The sequence below is a fragment of the Dicentrarchus labrax genome, unplaced genomic scaffold (genome assembly GCF_905237075.1).
Source record: "Dicentrarchus labrax unplaced genomic scaffold, dlabrax2021, whole genome shotgun sequence".
In the NCBI taxonomy this organism is placed as follows: Eukaryota; Metazoa; Chordata; class Actinopteri; family Moronidae; genus Dicentrarchus; species Dicentrarchus labrax.
The window spans coordinates 23,906,177-23,920,232 of NW_026136708.1; the positions used below are offsets into that span (position 1 = coordinate 23,906,177).

General features: G+C 41.7%; 1 protein-coding gene and 1 long non-coding RNA gene across 4 annotated transcripts in view; one reads left to right on the forward strand and one right to left on the reverse strand.

Annotated features, from left to right (window-relative positions):
* Positions 1–14,056, forward strand: part of LOC127368435 (uncharacterized) — a 180,533-nt gene that overhangs the window by 146,517 nt on the left and 19,960 nt on the right. The window lies entirely within an intron of this gene.
* The window catches only part of pex7 (peroxisomal biogenesis factor 7), a 40,935-nt gene continuing 30,615 nt past the window's right edge, over positions 3,737–14,056 (reverse strand). For 2 of the 3 annotated variants that reach the window (XR_007885667.1, XR_007885666.1), the window contains 2 exons: positions 13,597–13,816; positions 3,737–5,151 (listed from right to left, as the gene is read on the reverse strand). Coding sequence is in view for 1 of the 3 variants with exons in the window: in XM_051409224.1 (XP_051265184.1) it covers positions 5,068–5,151 (84 nt within the window). In the remaining 2 variants the exon portion in view is untranslated. The remainder of the gene's footprint in view (positions 5,152–13,596; positions 13,817–14,056) is intronic. The other variant, XM_051409224.1, reaches the window with a different exon arrangement.

Here is a 14,056-nt window from a genome sequence, read left to right on the forward strand (position 1 = left end):
AAAATCTCAACAAATGAACAATAACAAATGGTTTGACACTGAATGCAAAAACCTAAGGAACTTTAAGGAAATGATCAAATGAAAAGCATAGAGACCCAGATCACCAACATACGCTGTCAATATGAGACACTCTGAAACAATACAAGTACACCCTAAAAACAAAGAAAGAACAACGCAGCAACAACCAGCTCTGTGAAACTGAGGAATCCCTCGAGTCCAACCAGTTCTGGAAGAGATGGAACAACCTAAAGAAAACCCAGCAGGATGAACTTTAGTGAATTATACAGTAATATTACAAAAAGTGATGATCAGTACACGGGATATTTGCTGCTTCTAATTAATCAACAATCAATCAATGTTTCTTTCATACAAATGAATCAATAACAAACAGAAAACATAAATATAGTTCAGTCTCATTGAGATTCATTCATTCACACAGTGAGAGGTCAGAGGTCAGTTCACTGTGGTTGTGTACCCGCTCTATGTTAAACTACAGTGTATATATATATATAGAAACCGTCATGCTCATAGGCTCCGCCCCTTTAAACGTTCCACTTTGAGCATTCAAACATCAGTAAACAACAATAAACCTTACACTGATAAACCTGTAGGGTTCCTCTCTGCACTTTGATTGGAACTTTATGGACTTTATCTTCTGTTAGTAAACTAGTGTTTTGCTGACATTAACTTTCTTTAGATGTGACCATATATGGCAGCTAGCATACCTCAGTACAGGAAACCACCAACGTCCCGGTGACTCCGGAGGTAAAGAGAGACGATCAATAAAATGAATATTGGTACACAGTTTCACAGTAAGTCCATCATCCCTCCATCTTTGGTTCAGAGCCGTTCACCTGGAAGCAAACAGACCAATCTACATCTGCTCTTTTACTGTCTTCACCTCCACTGTACTCTCTCTCTCTCTCTCTCTCTCTCTCTCTCTCCCTCTCTCCCTCCCCCTCTCTCTCTCTCTCTCTCTCTCTCTCTCTCTCTCTCCCTCTCTCTCTCTCTCTCCCTCCTCTCTCCCCCCCTCCCTCTCTACCCCTCTCTCTCTCTCCCCCTCCCTCTCTCCTCTCTCTCTCTCTCTCTCTCTCTCTCTCTCTCCCCCTCTCTCTCTCCCTCCCTCTCCCCCTCCCTCTCTCTCTCCCCCTCTCTCTCTCCCCCTCCCTCTCTACCCCTCTCTCTCTCCCTCCCCTCTCTCTCTCTCTCTCTCTCTCTCCCTCTCTCTCTCTCCCCCCTCCCTCTCTCCCCCTCTCTCTCTCCCCCCCTCCCTCTCTCTCTCTCTCTCTCTCTCCCTCTCTCTCTCCCCCCTCCCTCTCTACCCTCTCTCTCTCCCCCCTCTCCCTCTCTCTCTCTCTCTCTCTCTCTCCCTCTCTCTCTCTCCCCCTCCCTCTCTACCCCTCTCTCTCTCTCTCCCCCCTCTCTCCCTCTCTCTCCCTCTCTCTCTCTCCCCCTCCCTCCCTCTCTCTCTCTCTCCCCTCCTCTCTCTCCCCCCTCCCCCTCCCCCCTCTCTCTCTCTCTCTCAGTTCAGTGTAAATCTGCTTTATTGGCGTAACAGATAAAGAATTTAGATCTTGAAGCCTCTGCAGGGATAAAATTAATCAGAAAACGAACAGATAAAAGATTAAATAATCAACAGATTCTTTAAAAGCAGGTTAGTGTTTGGAAGCAGAACATTCAGCGGAACCAGCAACGCAGAACCAGAGGAAGAGAACCGTTCAGTGTTTGTACGTCACGAAACAGAGAAAAACATCAAAGAAACTGGAAGCAGAAGAAGTGTAAATGTACAGTCTGTAATTTCTGCCACCAGGCGCATTAGGACCCGACCTGTCCCCACAAGGTCAGAGTGTATACTGCCACGGGTCCCCAGTAAGTAACAAAAACGTGTTCACACACCCCATTATCCCTGTCCTAAGGTTAGAGTGAACATACTGCTAACATAAAGCTAACAGACTGAGTCTAAAGCTAACTGACTGAGTCTAAAGCTAACTGACTGAGTCTAAAGCTAACAGACTGAGTCTAAAGCTAACTGACTGAATCTAAAGCTAACTGACTGAATCTAAAGCTAACTGACTGAGTTAACAGAGGCTTTATGTTGAAAGAGGACAGAAACAAACACATTGTGCTTTGTTTACTGGAACTGAGCCAGAAAATGTAAAACAATAAAATAATCAATAAAAACACCTGCAGCTTTTCTCTCTGTAAGTAAACTGTTTGGACGTATGCCATCATTCTGTTATCACTCCTCCTCCTCCTCTTCCTCCTTATCAGAAACAGAGACATCAGCATCACTCATAACAGGCGTGGAAATGGCTTGGGCAATATTTTAATTGAAATACTTCATCAGAAAATCAGTTTCCAGGCCACGAGGGAGGAAGATCCGCCCTTATCGAGCTCAGACCATTAGCTTCCAATTAACAGGCAGAGACAGAGGAGGACGCATTCAAACGGGAGGAGATTAAGACCGGGGCCTGCTGTCTGCTGGGATGGAGAGAAAAATCCCCCAATGCATCCATTATTCCACAAACTATAGGTAATATAGATTAGGCCAAGTAATTTAAGTTAAAACACAGCAGGAACGTCTTCAATCCGGTTTAATATGCATTTTTAAATGAATGTGTGGCTCACAAACAGGCTGAACGGTGGAGGAAGAGCAGCCGGAGAGAATAACACTGGAATATTCTGCTGGTTTCACACTGTACCAGTGTGTCAGCTGTTTCTCTTCTATCGCTCTTTTCTGGGGAAATATTTTAAAATGCATGAATGGAAAAAAGTTGAGAAATGATGACATCAGTATTTGTCTCTGTGGTCGTCATATTTCTGTGTATCGACTGAAGTCACAGTGTTTGGTGTTAGGAGGAGGAAGAACAGACGAAGAGGAGAGGACACAAACTATTGGATGCAATTTGAGTTTATTTGACAATATTTGAACATTTCTAAATTATTAATGAAAGATTGATTGGATCAATAATAAAAATGTATCAGTTTATGTTAGAAAACATTTGAATGATCATTAAAAGCTTCCTGTTTAAACTTTATTGACACCATTCATACAAACATCAAAGATAAAAATAAAACAGAAAGAAATACTGAGAAACACAAATTATAAGATATAAAGATTTGATAGAAATAATAATAATAATAAATAACAGCAGAGAGAAAAATAATATAAAAACAATAATCTGTATCAATATATTTACAGTACAGGTCAGTGTGGAGGAGGATCTACTCTCAGAAATATTACATTTATATTTATATAGCAGTTTTGTTTTATATTATTATAATGTGAGACCACCTGGAACTCCTTCAGGGACCCCTGTTGGTCCCCGGACCTCAGGTTGAGAAACAACACTATCAACATCAGTGACATCAGTGTGGTCTCTGCTCGTCATATTTCTGTTCATAGATCCTAAAAATTAAAGAAAAGGAGGTGAAGATGAAGAAAGATTAGAGGACATGAAATGGACAAGTGGAGGAGCAGGAGATGAAGAGGAGGAAGAGGAAGAGTTTCCCCTGCAGGGCAGAGAGGAACCGTTCACGCATCATCACCAGGAGAGCTGTGATTGGCTGCAGCCAGAGAGATATTCTTCATCTTCATCTTCATCCTCACTGTATTTACATCCTGACAGAAAACGATTCCACTCACTCTATCAAACTGTATTGATCGTATCGTTGCCCCTGTATCTGGATTATTAACTCTGATCACCGTGGCAACGATTTAGACGCAGTGAGACTGTTTCTGTTGCTGATATTGATCTTTATTAAAGGCACTGACATTTCACATCACTCACAGCTGACATTTAGTCTTAAACAGAATAAACGAAAGAACAGACGCAGACATTAAAGATATTATAGATCATTATAGGACGTAATAGATTTATAAACATCACTGTATCATTCACAGTAAAGTGAACACAACACTAAGCAGAGACTTTATTTCATGCTGTTACAGGAGCTGACACAATGTACTTGTTGTCTTCAGAGTAAATGAAAGATCATTGATTGGATCTCCTCTGTGAGTGTGAGAGAGTTCTCATTAAACAGGTGGAAGGTTCCCAGAGCTGCTGCTGATAAGAGTCAGTATTTATAACGAGGAGGTGAACTGTTGATTCCAGGGTTCAGACTTCAGAACACACATAAACACATCTGATGTTTCATAGAAAGAAAGAAAAAACCCTTTTTTAAATTTCTTTCTTTCCTCTCTTTGAAAATGGCCATACCACTTTTTCCGTCGCCACACTCTAGGCTAACTTTGGCGCGTTGCCGACATGCTAGCATGGCATGGTTGGTACTGATGGATTTGTTAGATCTGGTTTCATATGAAAGCAGTATGTTCTCTCTAACCTTAGGACAGGGATAATGGGGTGGCTCTTGCCCCACTGCCCGCTCAATTGCCCAGCCCTGATCAGCTGTGTGATGTGACACTTAATGCTCTTTCTCCCTGAAACTTCATATTCAATCAAAATGTTTCAAATAATGATGGAAATTCAAAAAATATGTGTGCGTGTGAACGTGTTTTTGTTACTTATTGGGGACCTGTCGCAGTATACACTCTGACCTTGTGGGGACAGGTCGGGGGCTAAAGACCCAGTCCTAATGCGACCTGGTCAGGGTTAGGTCTGTCTTCGGGGATACATTTCAGACCAAAGATCGGGGGTTAAAGCTGCAGTAGGTTATAAAAATATTGTAAGGACAGTTGACTGTTGAGTCTCATTCCCAGATAATCCCATCAGGAGGAACCAGAGGAACCAGAGGAACCTGATATTTTCACAGAATATCTGTCTCATGTTCGACTGTCAGGATGTAGTGAAAATTTCAGCAAATATGACAAATATATTTTTATCAGTGTCACCTACTGCAGCTTTAATTGGGGATGGAAACAATTTCTCCCATCTGGAAAAAGATATTTGGGTCTGTGGTTCGGATAAGTCTCCAGGGAATGGAAATATTATTTAGCAAAAAGTGAGTTAAGTAAATGTTTTTTATGCTCTGAGAAATAACTTTATCCACAAAAAGGGAACCGACAGAAACAGTTTGGGAAGCAGTGGGTTCGGGGAAGCCCTTCTTCTACGACGCTGCGCCGTGCGTTCCAGCAGACAGACAGGCAGGAGTGTAGATCTTCACCGTCTCGTCCCAGGAACAGTCCACCACCTGTGGACCACACAACACACACTGACAAAACAACAACAACACGTATGTACACACACTGCAGAGACGGTGGCTGAAAGTCCTCTGTCTGTCTGTCTGTCTGTCTGTCTGTGTTTCTGTGCTGCAGGTCAAGTGTGGACACTCAGGGAGGACAGACAGACGCCTCCTCTGGCGCACACTTACATCAAAGTGTTCCACCTAAATGACTGTCATTATGAGGTCGTTCCTGCTGTCCTCCGTTTCCAGGAGCAAAGAAGACGATTTATGGACGTAATTTTGTAAAAGAAAGTTTGCATCAAACGTTCCTCATTTAGTGTAATTCAACCTCTTGCTTTCATCATCCCCACTAACACACACTTCCTGTCTGCAGATAAAAAGATCCACTGAAACCTTTAATCATGTTTTATACAGACGAGTTGTAATTTGTTCAGATTGTTAATTCCATGTTTTTCTATATTTTCTATATATTTTTTGCTGCTGAGTGTACGTCTATCAACCAGTGCAGGGTCCAGACTTAGAGACTGTTTTTATGTTGGTAATTGACAGAACAGAACATTCAGCCTTCCTTTCAATTGTGGTGTTTTTACCTCTAATTGCAGAGAATAATGGTTCCCCACAACCCTCTCTTTACGCAGGCAGGAACACTCACAGATCACCGAAGTTTAGTTTCAGGTTCAATTTCTGACTAATAACAGAGAAACTCTCTCTCTTTCTCCGTTACAGCGGGAATTAAAATGAAAATATACACTGTTAAAGTTAATTCTGTTATCAAAAATTGTGAGGAAATATATTCGTCAATAACCTTTTCTTCCATAATGAAGATGCTTATGAGACAGAACTGACCTCATTAATCAGGAACTGTGAACAAATCACAGACGAAAGAACTGTAACGGAGATAAACGAAAAGACGGAATTACACAGGCTGAATATTGTTTCAGTTCAAGGTAATTATCTCAGAAATTATCTCTTTTAATTATATAATTATTATTCAGATTCTTTATGAATCATATCCTCACAGAAGATATTTGAAGGCCTGACAGCGGGCGTTAGGGACAAAACAAGCAATCTGAAGACGTCACCTAATATAGAATAATATAATATAAAATCAAACTCCTAATTAAATAATTAATAATAATAATGAAATTCTCTCAACAATCTGAATCTTTACTTTCTGAACTGTTTCAGATGATGCAGTGGAGGAGCAGATGTGTCTCCGCCTCCTCCTCTGTACTCTATAATCGAGCGGGACGTGGCTATCAGCTGAATGACGTGCCTCTGTGGGGACGTGGCTATCAGCTGGATGACACACTACCTCTCTGTGGTGTCTCCCAGCTACAGAACATGCAGCAGCTGATGAGTCTGCCCTTTGCTCACAGCTTTCAAAGTAAAACACCGGTTCCACTCCACTTCCACCGCAACGAATACAAAGCCTCTTTATTGTTCCCGCCGTCATGGCTGTTAGGACTCTCGCTTTGTGTTCAGATAAACAGCGAAAGAGAAGCTGCAGCCGGCTGCTCCGTGAAGTGGGATAATAAATACATCCTGGTCCTTACTGTCATTCTGCTCTAGTTTGTTCCTGCTACTATAAACTTTTAGGCAGCCACTCAGAGGAAATGCATTAACCTGCCAGCAGCTATACCTCATTATAATCCCTCACTGTGAGAGACAGGGGTTGTTTGAATCTGTCACAGTTTATTTGTAGCTGTAATATTTGTTCCTGGCTCCACATAAACCTGCTTATAAGTGTTAATTATAATATGTTAATGCCCACAGCACTTTCGGGCTGCATCACAATGAGCTCCACAGAAATGTTGATATTCGACATCTGTCCACCAGCTGTGTCACTGTCTGTGTTTGCACTCATGTACGCTGACGATTCACCTCTAAGTATGGATGTCTGAATGGTTGTTCCAGCCACTGGTTGGAAGCCATAACTGAATCTCAGAGGCCAACATTCTCCACCCTCAACCTCGCCTCTTAGAGCAGGGTTTATCAAACATTTCAAACCATCTAAGTACCGTTATGCCCGACCTTAAAATCCATCAGCGTTGGACAAACTTTTTCAGCTACAGACGGCTCACACAGGAGGCGATTTATTCCTAATAAGAATATAATTTATTACTGAAGAGATAATTTGGCGGAGAAGGGGTCCTCCTGATCCACACTTCTCTTCCCAATAGTTCCTGTTAAGAGCCACGATTGGAGTGTTTCTGAACCATTAATTTGACCTCCGCCCACATTTTAGCTCTGTACTAATAATGGATGCATGCACGTGCTACGTTCATGAATGTGACTGCGCATGCAAATGAGGAGAGACCAATGGGATGCACCATCACTTTAAATGCACCAGAATGTATTACAGAGACAATAAATGGAAAGCGTGTAAATGACTTTTAGAGCCACACTGATAGCATGACCAGAAAAATAAATGTATGTAATATGTCTGTAATCAGCGGCAGCAGCTGCTACTGACCCTGCATAGTTTAGTCACACAGCAGCAACCAGAAAGAGTTTGAAAAGGTCAAACTGCAGCAGCTCATGAAGGTCTGAACACTGCATCCCCCCTCCTCTGCTGCTGCTACGGTACCCCCGGGATGGACTACAAAGCTCTCACTGGAATTAACAGCTTCGTCTATGAGCTAAGATCTGATTCCAGGACTGAAGCTAAGTCCTCCTCGTTCTGACTGTTGACTGGTCACAAACACTATATAATGACAAAAAGTCAAAATTATGAGATAAAAAGTCATCCACTGTTTTAACTCTATCTAAACCAGATGAAGGATTTGAGTCATCTGGATCTTAAGTTATCAGAGCTTCTTCTATGTCTTTTGTTATTGTTTTGATGTGAGAGGCCCCCTAGAGGCAGAAATTACTGCCTACTAATACTTGGTTGGTTCCCTCCGAATCATCGGACTCCTCCTCCTCTGCTCTGCTGATCGGATCTTTGAATCAGTGAGTCAACAAGCTGAACGGCATTTCGGGGCATGAGTAAGCAAAGCAGCCTGAGCAGTGAGTCAGCCACTGAGAAGAGGAATGCCCTCCTTTAATTAACTTTAACAGCCAGCCGTAATGGAAAGGCATGCACGATGGCCAAGACTGCAGCAAAGCACAAAGACAGAGAGAGAGAAATACAGAGAGAGAGAGAGTTTGTGTAAGATGTATAACGAGGAGAAGGAGGAGCGGCAGAAAGGAGGAGGAACACAAGAAAAAGGCCTAAAGGGAAAATAAAAGACAAAGTTCAAAGTCTGACTAATATTAAACGTCTTCTTAAATGTCTTTCTTATTTTAAATAATGAGGAGAAAGATGAATGGAGAGAGAATAATTAAAACACTAATAAGCTGGTGGCAGATATGTGCTCTGAGGGGGGAGGCCCACGGTGGTCATACGGTACAATACGCCTCTTTTTACTCCTCTTTAATCGTCATGGTAACGGCACCTTGAGTGACAGTTCCTCACAGTCATTGACTGCAGCACAAACAACAAAAAACTTTTCGTTTTTAAACTCGAACCAGAGAAAATTTGGGATTTCTGATTTTTTGGTTGAGAAGCACCAAACGTGGATCAATCCACCACTGAAAATAGTCCTCAGCATTGGTACACCAAGACAAAATAAAAAAAAAAAGGTATAAATAAAAAAAAAAAACAAACGAGCAGTTCAGGAGGAGAAGAGGATGAGGAGGAGTTTGATATCTCACAGTTGGTCTGATAATGTAACGTTATTAAACCGGCAACCACGTGTCTGAAATTATGTGTGAGTCTCTACAACCAAACTGTGACGGCCTCGGGTCTCCCTGACTGCCTGGCCCCTCCCACCTCGCTGAGGGTCTGGTGTCACCTGACTGGAGCCGTTAGAAGCTGGGTGCGTTCAAGATTCAATTCAATTCAATTCAATTCAGTTTTATGTGTATGTCACCAATTTATAACAGAATTTATCTCAGGACACTTTTCAAATAGAGCAGGTCTACAACAGTTCCCACCATGAGCAAGACCTTGGAGACAGCGGCAAGGAAAAACTTCCTTTAAGAGGCAGAAACCTCGGACAGACCCCGAGTCTAGGTGGGTGGTCGTCTCTCTCTCTCCCACACTGGTTTTGTTTGGTTTCAGATTGTGCTTATTTAGTTTAGCCTCGGGTCACGTTGGACAGAGTTTAACTTAAACACAACAGACATTGTGCATCGACATCTTCTAATATATTGAATTTTTATGTTACTATTGTGATGCTGCCAACATGTCACACACTGCCACTCAGTCAGTGGCCCTCTGCTTCAAAATATGGAAGTATCCTCTAGCATCATTTCTGCACAGGGACAAGTTTGCAGTAATAAATATACAACCTTCTGTTAGACTTTCAAAATAAAGGTCTGTGCAGCTCCTTCAAGGACTGTTTTATCAGCACTTCCTCTTATTTATTCATCCATTTATTGTTTGTCTGCTTTTACTCCATTACTAGTGTCTGTTTTTGTCTTCTAATCTATATTTTTCTGAGCTATTGAATACCTGAACACACACCAACACACAGAGTCATAGCAACTGCGGCCTCCATGGACAACAAACAGCTGACTCCGCCAATCACAGTGATGAGGACGGAGCAGCAGATCACAGCTGTCAATGTCACTCACACACACACACACACACACACACTTTATATTTGATGTGAACTGAGAGAGGTTTAATTTCCATATAGAATCATTTTTGCTCACAAATCTGTGTATTAATATACAGCACTGTATATATATGTATACAAGCACACACTTTCCCTATAAATCAATCAAACAGTCAATCAATAACTAAAGTTCAGGACTTATTTATTGTAACAGTTGAGTCTCAGATGTTCTAGGAATAAGTTCCATCAGGTTCAATGGAAAAACAAAATCCAAAATCCCAGATTTCATGTAAACTTCAACACGAAACCTGAAACTTGGTTCTGCTTATTTCTCCAGCCGGGCACCATTAACCCGCTGCAGAAGAAGAGGGCAACAAGAGGATGTCATTAAAAGAGCTTCAGTAAAGAAGCTGTGAAATAACGTAGAGAACATGCTGGAAATAAAGAATTTCCATTTATTTCCTGTGTCAATTTAAATAAATAAATATTAATTTGAAGGCTACAGTCTCCTCATCGCTCCACACAGATCTGATGTTCTAGTCTGTCGCCATGTTTCGTCTCTTCACTGGGAACGTTTGAGTCACATGCTTCATGTACTTTATGATTTACTCACTAACACACACCAACTTTTCCACCTCAGCTGAGTTTTCAATTTACATTATTCTTAACCATGAAAATGGCTGCAAACTGTTCTTATTCCAGTATCAGTGGGAATCACCGGAGAATATGCTGACGTTCTGAAACAACTTGCTGATGTGACCCACGAGGAGAAGACGACATGCAGACAAATAATATAAAGTGGTTGAGAGAGAGAGAGAGGATGGAGGGAGACAGGGACACTGAGGGCAGATGTTGTGAGTGTGTTATTTTACAGCCTCTGTAATAACGTCTGATAACACACACTAACAATACAGCTTATTACTGCTGTCCCCTCCTCCCTCACAGACAATACAGCTCATTACTGCCACACACTCCGCTGGCTTACGGTCTGCGGTCGACTCGCCCTCTGTGATTGGTTGCCATGGGAAACTGACCGTTTACTGTGACGCTGTGGGTTCACGCTCTGGCGTTATCACTTCCACCTCGTCGCTATCGGCGTCCTGGAAAAATGCTTGCTCACATTTTCCAGCGAGCTATTTTTGGTTGTAAGTGAAAAGTCGTGATTCTGCAGCAAACTCTGGTTCTGGTTTATATTAGTCCATCAATCTCCCAGAAACACCAACAGAAACAACACGTCAGTCCTCTTCTGACTTCCTGTTTGTGGTTCTCAAGAGATGTAGATCTTATGTTTATATATGATATTTAGAACATTACTATAGCAGCAAACATTTTCCTGTGTTTTACATTGTGTGCTTGTTCGTATGTGAGCGACTGAAACTGCTGTTTTTATCATCTACGTCGGTGAATTAAGGATTTATTTCCACCAAACCAGAGTTGGCGGTTTTAATCCGTTTGATTCTGTTTCTGTCCACTTTGAATGAAGTTACGATGATCTGAAGGTAAAATGAGTGTTTTTGTCTCTGGAGTCTGGTGGAGAGTGATAGTGATATTACAGTTTGTTAAACAAAAGGTTTACATTTTCACATCTAACTTGCTGAATTACAGATTTATTTCCACTAAACCAGGGTTGGTAATTGTGATAAAGATGGTTTTTAGTGAGTTTTATTTTGTTTCTGTCCAGTTTAAAGTTTGTTTTATGATTATCTGCTCGGTAAAAGTACTGTTTTTGTCAGTGGAGTGTGGTGGGCCGTAGCACCCATTTGTTTTGTTTTGCTATAAGGGGGTACATTTCATAACTTTACAAGCAAATGAACAGGAAATAGTGCATTTGTTAGGGACTATTTTCAGCTGTGGGTGAACCCACATTTGGTGCTGGAGTATTCGTGGCAGCATGACGGTGTTTGAGTAATCTACAGTGTGTGTGTTCATGGTGATGAAGGAACAGTGTAGCTCACTGACTGAGCTCTATGGCACAAAGGACGAAGATATATCAGCCTTTGATACACACAATACTTCTTATTAGACACATTCACTGTTTGGTTTTGGTCTTTTCGTGGTCGTTGTTGATAAAACTATTGAATAAACCAGATTCATCCACTACTACAAAAGCAGCTTCAGCACAACGGACATTGGTTTGTACAATTCTCGAGGACAAATTGCCGTAATTTCAACTGTAATTTCCACAGCAATTTTTGTCTGAGATCAAAAGCTTTAAAGGCTGTCCTGAATAAATCCTCCTCGTGCTGCCTGGACTAAAATTTAATGGACCATACCAGCGACTTCAGCTCATCAGCTATAACAGTGATCTTTTTGGCATGAACCATTTAAAGCAGAGTGATGTCTACTCTTCACAGAGTCCATACGTTAGCAGTGTGTAGCATTATGTGTAGCATTATGTTGATTTCACCACCATCCTGTTTATTATCTCACAGCCAGTCAGATTCACCCTGCAGGGTTGAAGCTGGTCCTGTCTCCAGTTTGGGAAACTCTGAACAATTTCTTCTTAATACAACAGAGACTATGTACAGCTGCAACTAAATGTCTTCTCAATGTGAACATTTTCTGGTTTCTTTCATCCCCTGTGATAATAAACTGAATCTTTGGAGACAGAACAAGAGATCAACATTTTCTGACATTTTATAGACCGAACAACAAATCAATGTTAACTGCAGCACCAGAGGAGACTTCAGAGTTTGACACCTTAATTTTTCCTCCACTGAAGCAGAACCAACAGATGGTCATTGGACGGTCCGTCCCTGATGTACTTGAGAAATATCTTGCAAACAACAAGTCAAACTACCATCACATTTATTCACAATCTCCAGAAGCTGGTTTCTGATCACTTTGGTGACCGGAACCCTTTTTTTCTGCACCACCATCAAGTCAAAAAGTCTCGTTGACCAAAACTTTGTTTTGAGATACGAGACAAGTATCTCCAAAAAAATGTCCATGAAAGCTCCAGTGTGTAACAGGCTCTATTGTCAGAAATGGAATATAATATTCACAGGTACGTTTTCATTAGTGTTTATCAGCTGAAAATACTAATTGATGTGTTTTTGTTACCTTAGAATGGGACGTTTTTATCTACAGTTGCGGCAGGTCCATGGAGGCCGCCCAACTATGAACTGTGATCATTACTTCACCCATTGATTTGTGGAACCTCAAGTTTGGCGTTAGGGTTGTCGCCGTGACAGTTTGTCGGAGCCAGCAGAGGCTCCTTTCTCCATCAGACTGTATGGTATCAGTTTATATTGCAGCCAGTAGAGCTGCCCCCTGCAGGTCTACATTATATCTACTATTAATGAGCCATGTTGGACCACCATGTACCTACAGCAGCCCAGAACAGACAAACCAAATACTGGCTCCAGATAGGAACTTTCACACTTTTTAGAGCCACCGTAGTTTTTCTGACACACGTAGAAGGCTGAGCTGTATTCAGTTAGGATGAATCCTAATGGTTTAAATGCAGATCTCCTAATCTAAATAAGACAAAGATGAGTGATCATGGATGATGTGAATATGGTTGTTTCTTCCATTAAAAAAGTTGTGGTTTGGCCATCGGCTCACAGTTTGTGTGTGTCATGAAAAAGTTTCCAAACCTGACTTTGAAAGTTGATTTTTAAAGTGTTACTGAACTGAATCTGATGGCTACCCTCAAGGAAGGACATCAATCTCAGAACTAATGGTACGCTCTGCACAATGGTCAGCAGTGATGTATCCACCTCTCGCAGTTAATGGGCTAAAACATACAAAGCCACTTGTTCTATTAGGGTCCGATAAAAATACAATTTATATATTACAACACAGAGGTCTTTTAAAGTTTAGCTAACAAAGATAAAAGTACCAGATGTTTCAAAATGAGGCTGTAACGTATGAGTGATGACCTCAGTTTCCTTCTGTAAATTCAACACTCATTTCCCAATCGCAGCGTCGACCCCGGATGCTTTCTGTCACTGTTTCCCACGCATGTATCCAGTGATATATAGCTGAACTCTGCTGGTTGTCACTTTCCCCTCTGTGCTCTGGATTTTCTCCTCTGGGGGGGTTGAGGGTCCACACGGCGTCTGTCCAAATTATCCAAAAAAACTGAATTAGACACGAGTGGCCTTTTCAATTCACTGCTTCCCCGACACGCTGGAACACACAGCTCCCTGACAGTCACTGTGTGTGGGTTAACCCCGGCCAGCTCACGTACAGACAGATTGATGGATGGGCCCATTTCAAGACCCACAGCAAACACTCACACAGACGGAAAGCCGGATGTGGACACAGAGAGTCTGTGACAGAAACACAAAGAGGTGAGC